Genomic DNA, 19,842 nt, shown 5'->3' with positions numbered 1-19,842 from the left:
TCCCCGGCGGATTCTCGCCCGCCGGAGAGCTCTTTCTCTCTCGGTGTTCTCCGCCCCGCGGAGGCGGCCGTAACCCTCCGTCGAGGTCCTCTCTCGTGGCTTAGGTTTTCGGGACGAAGGAGTACGCGAAGAAAAGGAGGCGAAAGGGGCTGTGGGGCCCCTGCAGCACGGGGTGGCGCGGCCGGCCTTGGGCCGCGCCGCCCTGTGGTCCGGGCCCACGATGGCTCCTCTCTGCTTCCCCTTTTGGCTCCCTCCGTCATCCGGAAAAATAGGAATTTACGTGAAATTCCCTTCCACGATTGATCTTCCGAAATATTGCGTTACGACGGTGCTTTTTCCAGCAGAATCCCGGCTCCGGTGCTTGATCCTCCAATGATGATGAAACATGCAAAATAGATGAAATAACATAAGTATTGTGTCCCAATATGAAATATATCAATGAATAACAGCAAATTATGATACAAAATAGTGATGCAAATTGGACGTATCAAGGAGGCAGGCGGAGAAGATTGGGTTGAAGAAGAATCCTCTTATTGATAAAGACCTCTCCTGGAGACCCGAGACCACCGGTGAACGCCGGGGCCATCCAGGGGCTTCTTCGCCTCTCCTCGCCACCACGGCCTGCCAGAGGTGCCGAAGCTCCTGGATTTTTGACGCCCCGCTGCTCCTCCTCCTCGCCACCTCGGCCGGCCAGGAAGAACAGAGGAACTCCACACCCCAACGCCAGAAGGTGGCCAGCAACCACTTCTTTATTTAGGGAGACGGCAATCTCCCTCATCATCCCCAGCTCCTTCCATCGGAGCAACCAGAGAAGAGAGAGAGAGCTCCTAAAGCCGACGAGATCTGGGCGCCAAGATCTGCAGCTCGTCTCCAACTACCGAGCAAAAAGCCCACTACTGGCACATGGCCTAAACTACTAGCTACCCTAACTACTCCGGCGCCTCCCTTCTCCATCTCCGGCCGGCAGCGCCGCCGGATCGGAGTCGGGGGCGGCCCGGTAAGAAAAGTGTGTCTACCAAGGGGGAGAGGAAGAGCGGTGGGAGGGGAGGGGAAAGTGAGCCACCTTCCAAACTAGGTGATCCATTTCCTAGAACCTCTTTCTAACAAGTCGTGGGAAACTTTGATCTTCTTTTGTACCAGTTTTTTTTACAGATGTAAAAGGTGGTTCACAGAGGAAAGGTTGTCATTCTTAAACAAAGGACAATACAGTAGAACCAAACACAATTTTGGCAGTTTACTGGCATCTCGTGGACGCCGGGGGCAGCGGCCGCGGACATGGTGGCGGAGGTCTTCTTCCTCGCTGGAGGTGGTCTGGAGTTAGCCGGCCGGTGTGTGGCCAGTTGCGGCGGATCTTGGGATCCTGCACACCGTGTCCTCGCGTTGATGTGGAGGAAGTTGGCGGTGGTGGTTTTCAGCCCTGAGCGTTGTGGCAGCTACCCGGGTTCGCTCTGGTCGCTATGGCAATTATCTCGCGGGTGGCGGTGATGATTCAGACAACGACTCTTTCATTGCGGCGGCGAGGAGCCTAGGTGTGGCGGCGCAAGGGATGCTAGGCTCGGCTGACTATTTGGAACGGCTTCGACGACGGATGTCGTGATCTCTTCGTGTCGTTCGTTGGCTTAGCTTCGAGGGTGCCCGTCGATCTCGGGCTTGACATGGCGCCCAGATGACAGGGCTGCGGCCCCGGTTTAGTGGTTCTTCATCATGCCGAGCTAGGAGGTGGCTCTGGCGTGAGGCGGTTCTAGCCCCGGCACCTAGTTCTGTTTGTGGCCACAGAAGTCAGGAGTGCGGGGCTGGCATTGCTGTGTGCATGTTGGGGATGGTGGTTCGGCCGGTCCTCTAGGGACGGGTGCGAGGTTTGCAACTCCGTGCCGGGTGAAAGCCTTGCCCTGTCTGCTGTCGGGTCCGATAACAACGATGCCCTTGGGTGTCGTGTCCTTCTTGGAGGCGTCATCATGGAAGTGTTCTTGCTCCTCCACCCGGGATTCTCCGGGGGAAACTCCAGATCCATCATGGGATCGCGCGAGGGTGACGCTCTTGCGTCACTTTCCTGTTGGGGCCTCGCTTTGGATGTGCCGCTGGTCGGATGGACTAGTGGAGAGCTTTGGTGGTTGGTGTCGACGAGCTTCTCGTCTTCGACTGGGAGGTGCGCGGCCCTAGGGCCAGGGGCGGAGGACCCAGTAGGGCGAGGTAGGGCGGCCGCCCTACCTTGATTTTTGACGAAAACTCAAGTATATGTATGCATCCGATCGATCAGTTCATCTGAACGGTCGTCTGTTTCGTGAGTTCGTTAGTTCGTTCCTTAGTTCCAGGGCGTTTGGAGAAGAAAGGGAAAGTGAGGAAGTGGGCTATAACCGGGCCTGTTGGGCCCGAGTTGGAGGAGCGCCGGCCTGGTTACTAGGCTTCTTTCGTTTCTTCCAAGGCCACAAACACAAACATATGCTCAATGAGCACCATGTTGTAGGCATGTAGAGTGTAGACTATCGATTATTTTTTAATTAGTTAACTGTTTCCAAAATATATGGATAAATTAATTTTAATTAGTTAAGTGGTTTCATCTCAATACTTATTTATAAATAAGGTTTCAATCATATCATAAATAAGCCATATATATGTAGTAAAACTCGATTTTCTGGATCAATCTTTTATGTTAAGATTTCGCCCTACCTCAATATTTTTTCGTCCTCCGCCACTGCCTGGGGCTGGCGTGGATGCCGGAGGCTTCGGGATATCGCCTCCGCCGTGTTGTGTCGAGGTGTCAGGGTGTCGAATTTGGTTGCTTGGGTGACTTGGTCGTCGACTCGCGTGGGGGCGCGGCCTCGGGGCCGGTGTGGATGTTGGAGCGGCGGCTCCGATCTTTTGCCTCTCCGCCTTATCGCGTTGAGGTGTTGGGGTGTCGACCTTGGTCGTTCGGGCGGCTTGGTCGTCGACTCGTATGTGGGCGCGACCTCGGGGTCAGCGTGTTGTGTTGGCTGTTGTATCAGATTTTCGGACGTTTCCCTTATAAACTGTTCAACTTCTTTTTCAACTTAATCAATGAAAAGCCATTGGCTAGGTTAAAAAAAAAGGAGGATTCGAGATTTGCTGGGATAATTCCACAAAAACTTCAGTACCAATTACCAAACAAGTCCTAACAGGATTAAGACGTGCAGATTGTCACTTCAACTGATCGTGCTTTCCAAGATAATAGGTAGATCGTGCTATCTTTATTTTGGAGTGTCCTAGTGTGGAGTAACCCCGGGAGCTGAAGGCCTGAAGAGATCTGAGGGTGCTGAGTTTTTTTAAAAAGGGGGAAATTTGACAATAAAGGTAAAACAAAATTACAACCAGATTACTCTTTAGATATAAATTCACTCAACTTATTTGGGTCCGCTATAGCCCAAAGGCGGGCTTTGATTTTGATATTTTGGAGAACCACCATAGGAGAGGCATGCTTGTTGTGGTGACCATTTATGAAGCAATGACAAACCAAACCATTTTACTAAGCACGAGTTAAAGATGAAAAAATAAGGTTTAATGCCAAAGTCCTCCGGTAGTTCATTACCAAGCTTGACACCCACAGAAACTACACGAGAGTTGTGTGCAGATCCATCATTTTCAGTAAAAGACGAGTATTTTTCTTATCTCTTCAATAAATGCCAGGGAAGCAATCAACCATCTCCAGGGGTCATGGAATCATCATTAGAGTGTTCTGTTACAAATGCCAGGGAACCAACCATCAGTAGTATCACATCAGTGCGACTAACCGATTGTGACTCCCAGATGCAGCGGTCGCCAGCGCCCAGAACGGTGTGGGACGTGACCGTACACTAGACGCTGAAATGTTGTTCCTTGTTTTATTTTTAGATGGAGCTGCCTCCCCTCTCTGCATCAAAATAATGCACATAGTTTTTTTAACATGGGCTTTTAGATAAGAAACAAGGATCGACCCAAAACCACCTCGCTAACGACAACTGTGGCAACACCTACAACCTTGAAGAAGGTGGCCATGTCGGGGCCATCTCACGCGACCTCACACCTATGGACGTTATCATAAAACTAAAGGCCTCGCCAAACCGCATAATGGCGAGTTAGGAGCATAACCGGTCCAACAAACCCTCTGCGCATATCTTTGCACTCACTCCAGAAGTCGCCACCATTTTCCGCCGACCCATATTAAGGATAGGATCAATGTAATGACCATGTTAGACGCGCCGTCGACGCCACCTTGACACCAGACTCCGAGACCCCGCTGTGCCACATAACAGGGACTCGCCGATGACGGTGCGGTAGATGCCACACCGCTCCACCTCCAGGCGAAATACTTCCACCAATGCAATCCACTAGTCCCTTTGTCCGATGCACGACTTCATGGATGATGACCCCAAGGGGGCACGATGTAGGAACACACCATCATATGATCCATGTATATGGGGTTTCACCTGGAGGTAGCGAAAGGAATTGGGAGCTTCACCTTGATGATGCCTTCTGGAACGTACAAGATGTCACCATCACCGACTCTGGTGAATGGCCGAGCGAGGGTTTTCACCTAGATCTGCCACACCATATCTCCAATCAGCAACATGTACATCATAATGGCCACCGTCCAATGGCTAGATCTGACCTGAGACACCATCTCCACCAGAGCTCGACCAAGGGCCGGTACACTAGAACCGCCGCCCGCACCCACAAGCGACCAATGGGCGGGGAGAATCAACCTCACCGACGCAGGGAGAAGGAAGTGCCACCAGAGCAACTCGGATCCTCGCCTCCTCCCCGCAGTATACCAACGATCGACCAGACAACTATGCGCCTTGATACCCAACAACCACGAGGAGCACGCCTTAGCACCAACGAAAAAATCTTGGGGAGCTTTGTCAGCAGCCTACACCATGCAGATGTCGCCATCCCGCCACCATGTCGGGTTGTTGTCTCACACCACCGCAAAAGCTTAGAAGAAGCACCCACTACCGTCGGCGCTAGCCAGTGGCGACGAGGGGGAGGAGGTGATTGAGTTATTATACCCTAAAAGTAGTAATAATAAGAGTTATTTATTATCTATAACTCCCTGTTTATGATTAAGTTTATACTTTATGCTATAACTTTGGCATCCTCGAATATTAGATTCGAAGAAAAGCTCACTAGCAGGTGTAGAGAGATAAACAAGAAACGCATAGTTTCTAGTTATGCCTCTAATACAGCTAGCTCATTTGTTGTGAGATGATCAACCTTTTCTGATCATGAGCATGTCAATGCTAACAACAATAAAGGTGAACGGTTTGGCTGAACAAGTACACCGAGCATACCCGAGTCACTAATATGCTATGAGACAGTTTACATGGTTAGCAGCAAAATATCTTTGAGTGTTTAATTGTTTAAAAGCACTTTACCATGAGAATATTATAATGACTCATACCGGAGGGTATGCTCAATAACCAAAACTCGCCAGAACTTTTTACATGGTTTTCGTCGGTGGAGAACTTTGACCACCACCGCAGCAACCAAAACTCGCCAAAACCGAGACCGAGATGGTTATGTTTGGGCAGAGTAGGCTCACTGCCACCACCTGAGCAACAATTCCGTCCACTACCGACACCTGAGGACGAACGCCATAGAGGCCCGCACTGCCCACACATGGGCATCATGCTAGGCGCGACGCCACGCAGATCTGGCACCATGCAGCAAAAAGACGCGAAGCCTTGGCCCAAAACGAGCCAACCTCGGCCCAGACCTATCCCACGTGGTCCGGCCGCTGCCACACAGCGTGGTGCACCGCAACCTCCACTCCTCACAGCACCACCACCTCTTCAACTCGTCGGCCTCCGCCTCCACGCACAAGCCACCCAACATCGCATCTCCCTCCTCCTTTGACTGTCGGGCACCACCACCACCGCCAGCAGTGCTCGGGGGAGAGCGAGTGAGGGAGGTGATTAGGCTAGGGTTTGGGGAGCCTCCAGAGTCGCCCAAGCGAGGTGACCCGGAAGGCATTTTAGGTAACCAAGCTTGGCACCTACAAAGACTACATGAGAGTTACACAACTATTTTTTCAGTAAAAAGACAAGAGCATTTGCGTATCTCCTTGTACAAATGATAGGGAAGCAACATGCCAGATCTCTCTATCTCTAACACATATCAAGTCGTAGGTGGGATGGGCTATGCACGGTGGATGATCATGTCACCCAGTTTGACCAAAATTGACAAGAATTGCACGTGTAAGAGGTTACCCAGCACTTTTTGGCGCCCAAGTTAGTAGAGAGATCGAGTCAGACCAAATCCAAAATCATGAGTGGCAGATCTTGTGAAGACCATCCATGAAAAGAGGAGGAAATAAACGTGTTAGCTACAGAGCTACTGATAGTTTAACCGGACGCAGTCAAAAATTAACACTGCTGGGAATGCTTTCTTTCTTTTGAGAATACTGAGAATGATTTCCTGGTTTGGCCAAGCCAGCACCTTCCTCCGACTAGCCAAAAGCTCCCCCCTTCTTCACGAAGGAGGTTATTGCTCATCTAGTCATCTGTTATTTTGGTTACAACGTTGATTGTTTGCCACAATGATATTTGAACACGAGCTATGTTTGCCCGCAACAGGAAGGTGCTAGCTCAACAACTTTGCATCGTTCAACCATTTTGGAAAGAATATTTCGGATAAGTCTTTGGAGAATGTAATCGGCTTTTGTAGTAAGCGGTTCAAAGAGGAAATTGCCATGGTGTTATCTGAACAGCAATTAGGAAATACCACCACTAATATCCAAGCATGGAGTAAAAGCTTCCTACAATTATCTTGTTTTATCCGTTGTTTTTACTGCTGTAAACAAAGATGTCCCAATTTTGTCAAAATGTAGATGTATCTATATATATTAAATTGGGTCTACATACATCTAAATTTTGACAAATTTGAGACATGTTTTTATGGAGGGAGGGAGTATCTTTTTTTACGAAGGAAAATATATGCATGAAACATGCCGTTGGATAAACTCAAATGGCAACCGTTGGATGTAGATCCAACGTCCCAGAAAACCGAGTCTCATTGAAGAGAGAAAAGGAAAGCAATTATTTGGTAGGTGATTCCCTTTATCACCCAGCATTGACTGTCTGTCAGGTCAAGAAAAAAAAAGCATTGACTGTCTGTGGAAACATGTTTCGTTTTCCATTGCTTCGTCCACACACACATTGCAATGCAGCTTGTCAGGTTTGGTGACAACTAGGCCTACTTGTTGTTTTGCAGGCAGTAATTAATTGCGGCAGTATCGATTCTGCATGCAACCACGGTTCGGTGGTCTATATAGTAAGTGGTAAATGACTACCAGCATCAATTCTCTCTAAATCTCCAATCCTGCCATCTTCTATATAAAACAGACACCATTTCTTCTCGTACCGATCCTGCTCTATACCTTCCAACAATCTCCTGGTCCCAAAGCGCACGAAATCTCCCTCGCTCCGGCCGCCATGTCCCACGCCATGGACCTGCCGAAGCAGCGGCTCGACGGCGACGACATCGACGACGACGGCCGGCCGCGGCGCACGGGCACGGCGTGGACGGCGAGCGCGCACATCATCACCACGGTGCTGGGGTCCGGCGTGCTGTCCCTGGCGTGGGGCGTGGCGCAGCTGGGCTGGGTGGGCGGCCCCGCCGTCATGACGCTCTTCGCCGCCGTCATCTACTACACCTCCACGCTGCTCGCCGACTGCTACCGCTCCGGCGACCCCGTGTCCGGCCCGCGCAACCGCACCTACATGGCCGCCGTCCGCTCCACCCTCGGCGGGTCCAAGGTGAAGCTCTGCGGCGCCATCCAGTTCGCCAACCTCTTCGGCATCGGCATCGGCATCACCATCGCCGCCGCCGCCAGCATGCGGTACGCCTTCACTCTACACTTACTACGTCCTAAATCGCACTCCACCACGACCTCCTACCTTTTGGATGTTTCTGCGAATAAATCCTTACCATTTTTGCACCGTTTCGTGTCGCTAGCGCGATCAAGAGGGCGGGCTGCTTCCACGAGGAAGGGCACAAGAGCGAGTGCGGCAGCCCCATCGCCCCGTACATTGCCATCTACGGCATCATGGAGATCGCCTTCTCGCAGATCCCCGGCCTGGACAGCATGTCCTGGCTCTCCACACTCGCCACCATCATGTCCTTCACCTACTCCTCCATCGGAATCGGCCTCGGCGTCGCGCAGATTATAGGTACGTACGTGCCCGCCCGCGTCGAATGGATACTGTGCATCAATCTAGACGCGTATACATTTGTAGAATAACGTTAATAAATTGCATCAATAAAATTGCAGCCAACGGAGGAATCCAGGGCACCATCACCGGCGTCGCCGTCGGCATCAGCGCCGCCGGCACCAGTGTCACGTCGATGCAGAAACTCTGGCGCGGTCTTCAGGCGTTCGGGAACATGGCTTTCGCCTACGGCTTCTCTATCGTCCTACTCGAGATCCAGGCAAGTCCTTATCCAGACATCTCGATCGATCTGTTTAATTAATCGATCAGCTCGTCTTTGTTAATTTGCTTACTGCCGTGCCGTACGAGGAAATCAGTACCTGTGTTGTGTTTGATGGTCTGTATGTATGTTATTACAGGACACCCTGAAGGCGGCGTCGCCGTCAGAGGCGAAGGTGATGAAGAAGGCGACGGCGGTGAGCGTGGCGGCGACGACGGTGATCTACCTCCTCTGCGGCTGCGTCGGGTACGCGGCCTTCGGCGACGGCGTCAAGGACAACCTCCTCACGGGCTTCGGCTTCTACGAGCCCTTCTGGCTGCTGGACGTGGCCAACGCCTGCGTCGCCGTCCACCTCGTCGGCACCTACCAGGTCATCACCCAGCCCATCTTCGCCTACGTCGAGCTCCGCGCCGCCGCGGCCTGGCCCGACAGCGCCTTCGTGGCCACCAAGGAGGTCACGCTCTGGCCCACGCGCCTCCGCGTCGCCGTCTGCCCGCTCCGCCTCACCTGGCGCACGGCCTACGTGTGCGTCACCACCGCCGTGTCCATGTCCATGCCATTCTTCGGCTCCGTGGTGGGGCTCATCGGCGCCATCTCCTTCTGGCCGCTCACCGTCTACTTCCCCATCGAGATGTACATGGCGCAGCACCGGCTGCCGCGGGGCAGCACCAAGTGGCTCTTCCTCCAGGCGCTCAGCGTCGTGTGCCTCATCGTGTCCGTCGCGGCCGCCGCGGGATCCGTCGCCGACGTCGTCGCCGAGTTCAGGCACCACAACCCGTTCAGCCGGTAGTGCTGACTGCATGCTGACCGAATGAATTTCTTCCGACAGTGTAGTGCTTGCTTCGTTTACTGAATCAAAGACAGCAAGCTGAAAACCTCTTTTACAGTAGTACTACTTTGTGATCAGATGCAACGTCGATTGCATCTTGTATGGTCTGAAGAAGCTTTCGTCCGGTGGTGATCAGCTATTGAACTGCACACACACACAAGAGCGGCTTGTAATAGAATAGCCGTTGCCTTGTGGTTGTGGGGTGACATCCCCTTGGGATTGTGAACCGAGGCATAGCCCGGTGGTTGGGATGGGCTGATGCATCCCCGCCCGCCCAGGTTCGAGTCTCCGCGCTCGCAATTTGGTGTCGTACACACAATCACTTCTAGTAAAATCACAGCGCTTTGGGTTTCTTCCCCTTAAAGCCAAACATTTGACATCCCCTTGGGATTTACATGTGCTCGCTTTCCAGTGACAGTGTTCTTCTGCCTACATGTGTTGGGTTTCAGTGCCTTTCCAGACAAACGGAAACTGAGTGGACCGAGTGGCAGATTATCCAGCGCATGACAACAAATGCATATAGAGATAGGTCATCTTTTCAGGTTAAACACACTCGAGCCCACTGAAAATCCTCCACTGTCGTTCCGGGACGTGCCCGGCCTCCTCTTGCCATCACGGGCGGCCACGCCATCGCTAGTACCGGAGCCCATCGACACCGACTGGATTTTGGCGCTAATTTGTGAGAAGAAATGTTGGTAGTGATACGAAGACATTAGTTTCATTGGCAAATAAAGAAACAAGATACGAGTGGTAAAGGGTTCAATTCCTATAGGAAAATATTCCATGGCGTCGTTTGGAAAAAGGAATGGACGTCTAAGATTGATCTTTGTATCCCTACGATGCTTCCACAATTATATTAAATTAAAAGATAAACTTAGGAGTTTTAGAGAATATGATTCCTATGTTAAAAATGTAAACCCAAAATACTATTTGGAATAGAGAAATGTTAATCTTAGGCGGTTTTGAGATTCCTATGTATGGGGTATCCCACATGTGAACAATTTGTGCATTTGCCATGTTGAGAGATTTAGCATTTTGGGCATCCTCGGATAACAGTCCTACTATTGTGTATGTAATTTTGACCTTGAGTGATCTACAAGTTGTCGAGGCTTCGAGATTATGGCACACGGCAGTCTAGTTTGACCTATGTCTATTTTTCATGCCCTGGTCTTTTGTTGGGCCTCGAGATTCTTATATATTCATGGAGTAATGTCTTCGCACATACGAATCGTTTGGGAACAGAATTATATGTCACCTTTAGACTCATGATATGACATTTCCTAGTCGATTGGGTTGAGCAACCCGGTATCCCTAAGACCATGTACAATGGTATAGAAGGCATGCCTTATCTTAGCCCTTCACGTTATCTAGAGAAAGCAATAAATATAAGTTATAAAATGCATCATATCTTACGTCATCCTTAGCAATTAATGAGAATTAATTAATTATATTAAAAAATAATTTGCTAAGGGAAGACATATTGTGCGCCGCATAAAATGGTCTTCTCTTATATTTCTAAGATATCATCCATTAGGTAACGGAAGACAACTTTTTCTTTTCTATTTGTCTCTTGTCCAACTAAGGAAATAGTCATACGAAAGTTATATGAAGGAAATAAATAATTTGTGCCTACAAAATCGTGTTGTAACAAGCGATTTTTTGAGCACCAGTTTTCTTATATATCACAAGAAGTGTCATTAGAAAGAATTATCAGAGAACATATAGTACGAACATGTACACGTGTTAAATTGTTCATATTGTTTTTGACATTTGGATGGATTTCTTTTAGGCGGCAGCATGTGCTCTCGGCTCCATTGTGAATTTCCGTCTTTCGTGGCTCTTATGCAGATCTTTACTATTAAATTGGAGTTGGGGATGGTTTGCACTTTGACATCAAATATTCAGAAGATCTCAGCCGTCCATCATAACAAAATCGCCCATCAAATCACGTCGAGCGTCAATCACACACAAAAGGAAACACACACGAAAGGAAACACACTTATTGCAAATCACGATTGTTAAGGAAATAGAACCATCCAACATCAATTAAAACCCATACAACGTCAATCATCCAGAGCAATCACGTCGATCCACAAGGAAATATATCCATGTAGCATCAATCAAGATTTTTTTTTTACCGATTCGCCCTATCCCTGTCGCCTTCTTCGAGCCAAGCAGAATCTATGATCACAAGCCCTCTCCGACTGTGAACTCGCCGCGCCTGCCTCGTTTGACCCCAAGAAGGGATCCCTCCAAGAACCGCCCTCTCGTTCCTCGTCCCTGACGGTCACGGGTCCTCTCGTCCGTGCCATCATGCAGCGCCAATGTATTACTTCTGTTCTCGCTTTTTGCTGCTGCCGCTCCAATAGCAGCTCCCTTCCTGGCTGAACGATCTCTACAGGCTCCCCTTCGGCGCCGCACGTCTCAAGCCTTGGCGGTCTGCTACTGGCGAAGCACACCATGCCTCGTCGGGATGACGATGAAGTTCTTCATTGACATCACGGAGCTGATTACAGTTTGTAAGGAGAACCAGGCGTATCCTTTCCCACTGCCATAGTTTATCATCACTAATATTTTAATTTGAATTTTTGAAGGAGATTTTGTGCAACTGATGTGGCAGGGCAGGTAACTATCTCCTGATTAATCATTTGTGATCTGAATTCTTGATTTATGTCAAACTGAAATTTAATTTCTGATCTGTGCAGAAGCTTGCAGGGGTACTACACGAGCTTGCATTAGTTGTTTTCCATGCCCATGGACCTCACAGTTGTACGATTTTGGTATTCCATCATCCTCCAGCCTGGTGTTGTGATTACTCACAATTTATTTGTGTTTGATTTTGTATCAAATATGAAATAGATAATTTATAAAAATGAGATCATGTTGCAATGCAGCTTTTGTTGTACAATTCAGTGGTTGGACAAATGATATGGATGCTTTCGTCCATGGATATCAGGAATTTCACTTAGTGGTGAAGGCTTTAGTGAAGCTGCACTATCTGCGGAAGTCTTTTTTTACCAACTCTTAGTACACATCCTCTTTTGTATGCGTTAATTCTGTGGCAAAGGGCCTAATGTGTGGTGAATGAAGCCACCCAACCTATTTTCATGTTCTCCAAAATTATTTGTTGGATTTTAACATTACAGACTACAGAATGTTATTATTTGCAAAGGGCCTAATGTATGGCATTTAAGAATCAAGAGATCTTACCAGGATGGTATGTTTCACGAAATTGCTGTTGTAGCATTTACAGTTTTTTTTTCCTTTACTTAAGTAGGGAGGGTTATTTATTTTCGAAAGAATAATCTGGGAGATGCGATGTGATGACCATCTTTTATCATTCTTGTCTTGCCAAAAGTATTGTTGTTGCAATATTTTCCCGTTCCTGATATATCTGCATTGTCTAAAATCTATCATCTTCCAGGCCGGCAAAGAAATCCAAGCATCAGTTTAAAATATGTCACTATACTTATAGACATTGCTTGTGATGTTTGGATTATTTGACCTTGCTTCCGACTCACCATTGAAGTTTGGAGGAAACTACATAGGCCGTTTGCAAGACAAAATCGCTCATCTAATATTACCAACTTGATGGTGTTCATTGTGTATTCTTGTGAGTTTTATCTTTTGGAGAAAACACGTAGCAAACTTAAACTATGGCAGGGTAGTGCGGCACATTTTGAGCCATCTGATTGCATAATGCTACCGCACTCAGTGTCCACTGGCGTAGCTTAGTTCAAGTCATGGGGGGCCGCCGCCACCCCAGCTTTTTACCAAGCTCTGGAAGAATTACTTTTTGTGACAACTTAGAAGATTTTGTTTGCTCTTCCCCCCCCCCCAATACTCGTATTTGTATTTTGCCCCTACTCGTGTCTACCATGGAAGCAGGGTAGGTGGAAGGACCATCTGATGCTTACCGCTTCTGAACTTCATAGTCGCTCAGAGTGATCTATAGCATATGTATATTTATAGATGATAATGCTTGTGGTGCTAGCAAGTTTTTCATTCCTCACTAATATTTTCTGTGTTAATTCATTTTTACAATTGCTCAGATTCAGGTTTGTAATGATCTTATTTTGTCTGTGTACTAACAACAGTTAGGAATTTCAAGTATGCAGTCAGTATCTACTTGTTTGATGCAAAGTTCCACCACCTTAACGAGCGCAATTTGGCACTAAGGCTTGGTTGCATCTTGTAGTGTATAGTGTGACTGTATACTCCTGGTAAGTACAGTTTAGAATGGCTCTTAATTTAATAAATTGTCTTAATTTTTTTGTCATCTTCTACAATCTGCGATCTTGAAATTATACAACTTCATATGTCTTAGGATTTCAAAACACCCATTTATCATTCGTCTACTTGTGAAAAACATAATCATATGAAGGTATGTAGTACTATGTCCACATGCAAATTTTGCACAATTATATTTAAATGTTGGATGTGTAAGTACAATTTTTTTTATGGTACAGAAAGATGTGTACGCAATTCTTCTTTTTATCTTTCACGCGTGCTTGTACGGTCATACTTTTACAAGTCGTTCTGCACGTGCATATTTGACTATAACATGTTTATATCTCTGACTGAGTGATGGGCTCAAAGGAGAGTACCAATGATGAAGGAGGTTGGGGCAAGCATCGGTGATCAGAGCGGCAGAGAGATACAAAATGAAGGTGTTTCATATGCTTCCATAAGGAGTAGAAAAACATAGTTTGGCACGACATAGCTCAAAAGTGCATAAGTATCGCGATCAAGGCAAACACTTTGATTACACCATAAGTTCTTATCATTGACTATATATATGATTTTTGTTCCATGCCAATTTCAGTGATGCCTCACTGTGGCTAATCTTATATTTTTTTCTTCAATCCTCATGAATAATGGAGCAGCAAATCAAGTTCGTAATCATTTGACCATCAACGCAGTTCCGTTACATTGCCCTTATTTATTAGCGCATTATCTTGGGATTTATTCTTTATTTTCAGACATATTTATCCATGACATCCATGCCACCCATAAGGATCCCGATTTTCTCTCCACTGGTTAAAAGTTTATGGGGATAGCTGGAAAGATTGTATACACATAGGAATTGTCTACAATAGTGGTTTGACTATGGATTTGGGAGGTTGGGTCCAGTATCTCGAATATGTTTGATATGTCAATATGCGGGTTAAGATCAACAATTTGTTGGAAGAAATGCAGGGAGAGTTTCTTGTTGGAGGCTCGAATAGTGAAGATGTATTGACAGTGGAAGCTTTCGCTTACAGGGATGTATGCTTTTTTGCTGACTTTTAAATGTTGAAACTATCCATCTAGAATATTAACGTGATGGGTACCGTCTAGCGACTAGCCCTCCCGGGTCGTCCTATGAGAAGAACTGGGCAGTGGTCTTGACCCTCAATGAAATCCATGAGCGATGTGAGTTTCGTTCTGGCTTTTGTATGGCATGCGCCAAATTTATTTAGCTGCTAAACAAGCTTCGAGTTCTTTACTGGAGTTTCCCTTGTTCTTATAGGTGACAACCCTTTTGAACCCCTATATCCAGTATGACATCGTTGTTGTTGATCAACTAATATATTGCTTCGTAGAAAGAAAAACACTGTCTCTATGCAGATATAAATATAGTTTATCTATTTGACAATTGTAACCTCGGATGTGGCCATGCACCTGTCTTGTTCATGCAGAGCGCATCATTGCATAGTAGTTATATAATGATCTCTTAAGCAGAAAATAATTACATTTATACCCCAGGGAACTTGTATTGGATGTATCCATCTCTGTTCTACATATTTGTATCATATCACGTTGCTGGCTTCTGCAAGTGATGCTTTGGCTTGATTATCTTTATATTTTCCTTTTGTTTGTATTTGTGAACTTTGTAACCGTTATTTAATCTAATAAAAGTTATCCTCCGTGAAGCTCATACAAAAAAGTTATGATATGTGATTTTTCTGCTATGTGTTAGTGTAACCTCTAGGTAGGAGATTTCTTGTGAGTTGAACTCTCGGCTCTCATGCTTTGCTTTAAAAAAGGACATGAGAGAAAAATAGACCATTTATGGCCTCTTAAACTTGTGAAATCATTTTAGAAATTGAGATGTTTCAAAAGTTCAAAACTTTGGGGTGCCAGTTGAAAGCACCATTGCTGCAATATCTCTAGAGTTGAGTGAAAGATATAGTAGCATCCTGTTACCACCCGATTTTGGCCAAATCAGGAGGTGGGCCGTAAGTGAAGATGGGCTTTGAAGACTACACGTGGAGCATCTTTGAAGCGGCCTTGCGCTAAGAGTTTGGGCTAAGTGGCCCGTGTATCTGTAAGATTATTAGATTGTATCGTGTTTAGATTTAACAGTTAGAGTCTGGCCCGTGCACGGTTAGGTGCACGCCTCAATTAGAAAGTCCCTTGGACTATAAATATGTATCTAGGGTTATCGAGAAATGAGGACAATCATCGTTCAAACCAACACAAATCAGGCGCATCGCCACCCCTTTCTTCGAGGGTTTCTCCCGGGTAAGCACCATGCTGCCTAGATCGCATCTAGCGATCTAGGCAGTACAAGTTTATTCGTCAACCTTGTACTGCTCGTGCTGAAGCCTTGTTGATGGCGAGCAGTACTATTTATCCTTAGGTGTTTAGGGTCTTGCATCGATGCTTTCGCGTGCATATCTGCGTGGCGATGCCGTCCCTCGACACCTAGCTGCCCTCACGTCTATCCAGACGTGAGGGCAGCATACCTGCTTTTCGTTACTTAGTAGATCCGATCCGTTATAGTTGCTCCTTGCTCCGCAAGGATTAGTTTAATATCTGCATAGTTAGGCCTTACGGCTGGGGTCGGAGGATCCGGTGGTGCGTTAGATGCTGTTCACCGTCCCTGCGAGGGATGTTCCGGGAATCGACGTCATGTTGGTTTTTAGGCCTCTCGTAGGGGTGGTTTGCACCGTCTTTCGTAGCTGCTAGGCCCGATCGCACGTAGGATGTTCCGGTTATGCGGTGAAAACCCCAAACTGTCGTGGATCGCTTTAGCTTTGTCCTGATCAAGCAGGATCCCCATGCCATTGTAAATCCAACGTGAAGCATGGGGCGATCGGCTCCTTGAGCCGATCTACAGGGAAACCTGAGAGCCGATAGGGCTCGTATTTAATGTGCACGTGTCTACCATGCAGGAACAATCGAAGCACTAACACCTTCCTGACCGGGTCTAGGTCAGGTGGCACGCCCTAGCAACCGCCAGGACGTTTGGCCAGAAGATTTGCGGGACGGCGCGAGGTGCCAGGGATCCACTAAGCGGCCCTGGGAGCTTCCCGGCTCTTCGTGTTGCTTAACCAAAGCCCGTCGGGGGGTTTTGGAGGGTAACACATTCTGGCACGCCCGGTGGGACATCTTCTGCAACATCCACGTCAACATCGGCATCCGAGATGGCGGAAGAACAGATCACGTACGAGGAACTTCCTCCTGATCACAAGAAGAAATACGATGGGCTGAAGGCCATCTGTGAAGCCGAGCTCATCGGCTCCTTTGAGACAAACCGTTCTCACTACATCAAGCTCAAAGGAAACACGTGTCCGTCGCATGGCGTCAACACGGTAGATCTCAGCCACTCCATAAGGGAGCCAGGGTTCTCCTTTAATGTCAACATGGCCAGGCTGGTGAACTGCCACAGCGCGGACAAAGCAGAGAGTAGCCACTCTCGTGGCAAAGATAAAGAAGAGGCCGTTCCATGCGACCGGCCCCAAGATGATGACAGACGGTACCTAACCGAGGAAGAGGTGAGAAGCACACGGTATCAGCGCCCACTCTCCGTGCATCTCCTCGACCAATATGAACAGCAGTACGACCGACGTCGCCGCTACGGCGACGACGATGGAGGATATCGTCGGTCTAATGCAAACAGAAGGTATCGTCAGCGTGACGGCAACAACGACGGGTACGAACGTCGCGCCAGAGGGAGGTCAAGGGAACAAGACAACGTGGATAAGCACTGGGACTGTCCATTCTTCAAACATTGCTGGGACTCAGGAATGAGCCGATTGCCGACAATCGAGAACTGCCCAGAATGCAAACAGCAAAGGAAAAGGACAAGTGAAATTTCAGTGTTCAAGCGCTCTGGGACCCCTCCCACCACGTAACAAACGAGCTGAGTCCTCTCAAGAAGAAGACTTCGAGGAGTCAGATGGAGAAGAAGATAGGTATCACCGACCAAGGTGGTGCCCTGATGGACTCAGCCATTCTCAGAAGCGTCGGGTGCAACGGCTGCGAAACCTGGAAGAAGTCGAGGCACAGTACCTGTATACGTTGAGACGAGCACGGCCCAATCTGGCCGTGAAAATTCAGCAAATAGTGGAGACGAAGGCGCGCCCGCCAAAGAAAGTATGGCGCCCAAAATAGGCGAAAGCCGATGCACAGGCATCTGCTGATGCCGATGCAGAGACGTCGGCTGGTACAAATACAGTGTTCAGGATCTCGTCAAAGATTTATGATCCAAGACATGGTGAGCATGCCTCTGTCGAGCCACGTCCCCATAATAAGAGACCAAGAAGTTGTAAATCCTCATCGAGCATTACAATGGAAAAGGAGGCCGATTTCGGCGATCGGCCAGCATTATCCTCAACATACGCTTTACCCGTGTTCAACATTGACTTGGTAGGCGATGGAAAGCTGGGTTATGGATTTACATCAGCGGACGAGCTAGAAGAGGTTGATATTGGTCCTGGAGACAAGCCCCGACCAACATTCATCAGCAAGAAGCTAGACCCACACCTGAGGGGCCTGATGATAGCCCTGTTAAAAGAGTACCCAGATTGTTTTGCCTGGGATTATACAGAGATGCCTGGGTTAGATAGGAGCATCATCGAGCACCGGCTCCCTCTGAAGAAAGGGTTTCGGCCGTTCCAGCAGCGAGCACGACAGATGAAGGCCGAAGTCTTGGAAGAAGTCAAGAAAGAAATCCGAGAAGATGCCGGACGCCGGATTCATCAGGCCATGCAGGTACGCCGAATGGATTTCCAATGTGGTGCCTGTGGAGAAAAAGGACGGCCGATGGCGTGTAGCCATAGATTTTCGGAACCTTAACAGCGCCACTCCGAAGGACGAGTATCCGATGCCAGTAGCAGAAACCCTGATTAATGCAGCTGCCGGTCATAAAATATTGAGTTTCATGGATGGCAATGCTGGCTACAACCAGATTTTCATGGCTCCGGAGGATATACATAAGACTGCATTCAGAGTGCCAGGCTCGGTGGGCTTGTTTGAATATGTGGTCATGACGTTTGGACTGAAGAACGCCGGCGCGACATACCAAAGGGCCATGAACTACATATTCCATGACTTAATTGGCAAGTTGGTGGAGATTTACATCGACGACGTGGTGGTAAAGTATGCTGCGACGGACGGACACTTAGCGGATTTGCGACGAGTCCTGGACCGAACTCGGAAGTTCGGACTGAGAATGAATCCGAAGAAGTGCGCCTTCGGTGTGACGGCCGGTCAGTTCCTAGGATTCTTGGTCCACGAGCGTGTGATTGAGATTGGCCTAAAAAGTCAGGAGGCAGTTCGAACGATGAAGCCGCCCACCACGAAGAAGGAGCTCCAATGTCTCATCGGCAAAATTAATTTCGTCAGAAGGTTCATCTCCAACCTGTCTAGGCGAATTGAGCCGTTTATGGGTTTGTTAAAATCAAGCCCGATGAAGAGTTCCGCTGGGGGGCAGAGCAACAGCAGGCCTTTGACGATATTAAGGAATACCTGACCAAGCCACCAGTGTTAGTTCCGCCGCGACAGGACAGGCCATTCTATATTTACTTGTCAGTGGCTGACACCTCCATCGCGTCAGTGGTGGTGCAGGTTTATAATGGCCTGGAAAAAGTGGTTTTCTACCTTAGTAGAAGGATGTTGGACGCAGAAACAAGGTACCCTGAAATTGAGAAGTTGTGCCTCTGTCTATTCTTCACCTGCGCCAAGATCCAACACATCCTTGTGTCGGCCGATATCATCGTTATATGCAAATCGGACGTCGTCAAACACATGTTATCGGCTCCTGTATTAAAAGGCCGACTCGGCAAATGGATGTTTGCACTATCGGAGTTTGAGATCCGATATCAACCGGCAAAGGCGGTCAAGGGGCAAGCGCTAGCAGATCTGATTGCCGAACGAATCAACACGGACGTAGCGGCACTATCGGTGCGCGCATGGGCTATGTTTTTCGACGGATCGGTTTGTGAGGATGGTTGCGGCATTGGCGTGCTACTCGTGTCACCTCGGGGGGCAACATACTCGTTCTCTATCAAGTTAGCTGACCCTTGCACCAACAACGTGGCCGAGTATGAAGCGATCTGCAAAGGAATGAAGTTACTCCTGGAAGCTGGAGCCGAAGCAGTCGAGATCTTTGGGGATTCCAAATTAGTGATCTCTCAGCTCACGGAAGAATACAAGTGCGAAAGCGAGTCACTCTTCCCATTCTGGATACAATGCCGTGAGCTAATGGCGCAGTTTAGGTATATAAGCTTAAATTGGATCCCAAGGTTGCAGAATACTGAAGCCAATGACCTCGCACAAACAGCGTCAGGGTACAAGGACATGGCAGGAGAAGCCGATTT

The 19,842-nt window shown here is 48.1% G+C and overlaps 1 protein-coding gene across 1 annotated transcript; it reads left to right on the top strand.

The window, feature by feature from the left end:
* The first annotated feature begins 7,439 nt into the window (after positions 1-7,439).
* On the top strand, positions 7,440-9,468 carry LOC124671794 (amino acid permease 3-like). The gene is made up of 4 exons (XM_047208121.1): positions 7,440-7,834; positions 7,951-8,165; positions 8,267-8,424; positions 8,564-9,468. The coding sequence occupies exons 1-4, from the start codon at positions 7,440-7,442 to the stop codon at positions 9,212-9,214; spliced, it is 1,419 nt and encodes a 472-aa protein (XP_047064077.1). The 3' UTR covers positions 9,215-9,468.
* Positions 9,469-19,842: the final 10,374 nt, after the last annotated feature.

The sequence above is a fragment of the Lolium rigidum genome, chromosome 7 (assembly GCF_022539505.1).
Source record: "Lolium rigidum isolate FL_2022 chromosome 7, APGP_CSIRO_Lrig_0.1, whole genome shotgun sequence".
Taxonomy (NCBI): domain Eukaryota; kingdom Viridiplantae; phylum Streptophyta; class Magnoliopsida; order Poales; family Poaceae; genus Lolium; species Lolium rigidum.
The sequence above is the reverse complement of the archived record's forward strand: the minus strand, read 5'-3'. Positions and strand labels throughout refer to the sequence as shown.

Coding starts and splice junctions, on each gene's coding strand:
- LOC124671794 (XM_047208121.1), top strand. CDS start 7,440: ATGGACCTGCCGAAGCAGCGGCTCGACGGCGACGACATCGACGACGAC. Junction 8,166..8,266: donor CGGCGTCGCGCAGATTATAG/GTACGTACGTGC, acceptor ATAAAATTGCAG/CCAACGGAGGAATCCAGGGC. Junction 8,425..8,563: donor TCGTCCTACTCGAGATCCAG/GCAAGTCCTTAT, acceptor ATGTTATTACAG/GACACCCTGAAGGCGGCGTC.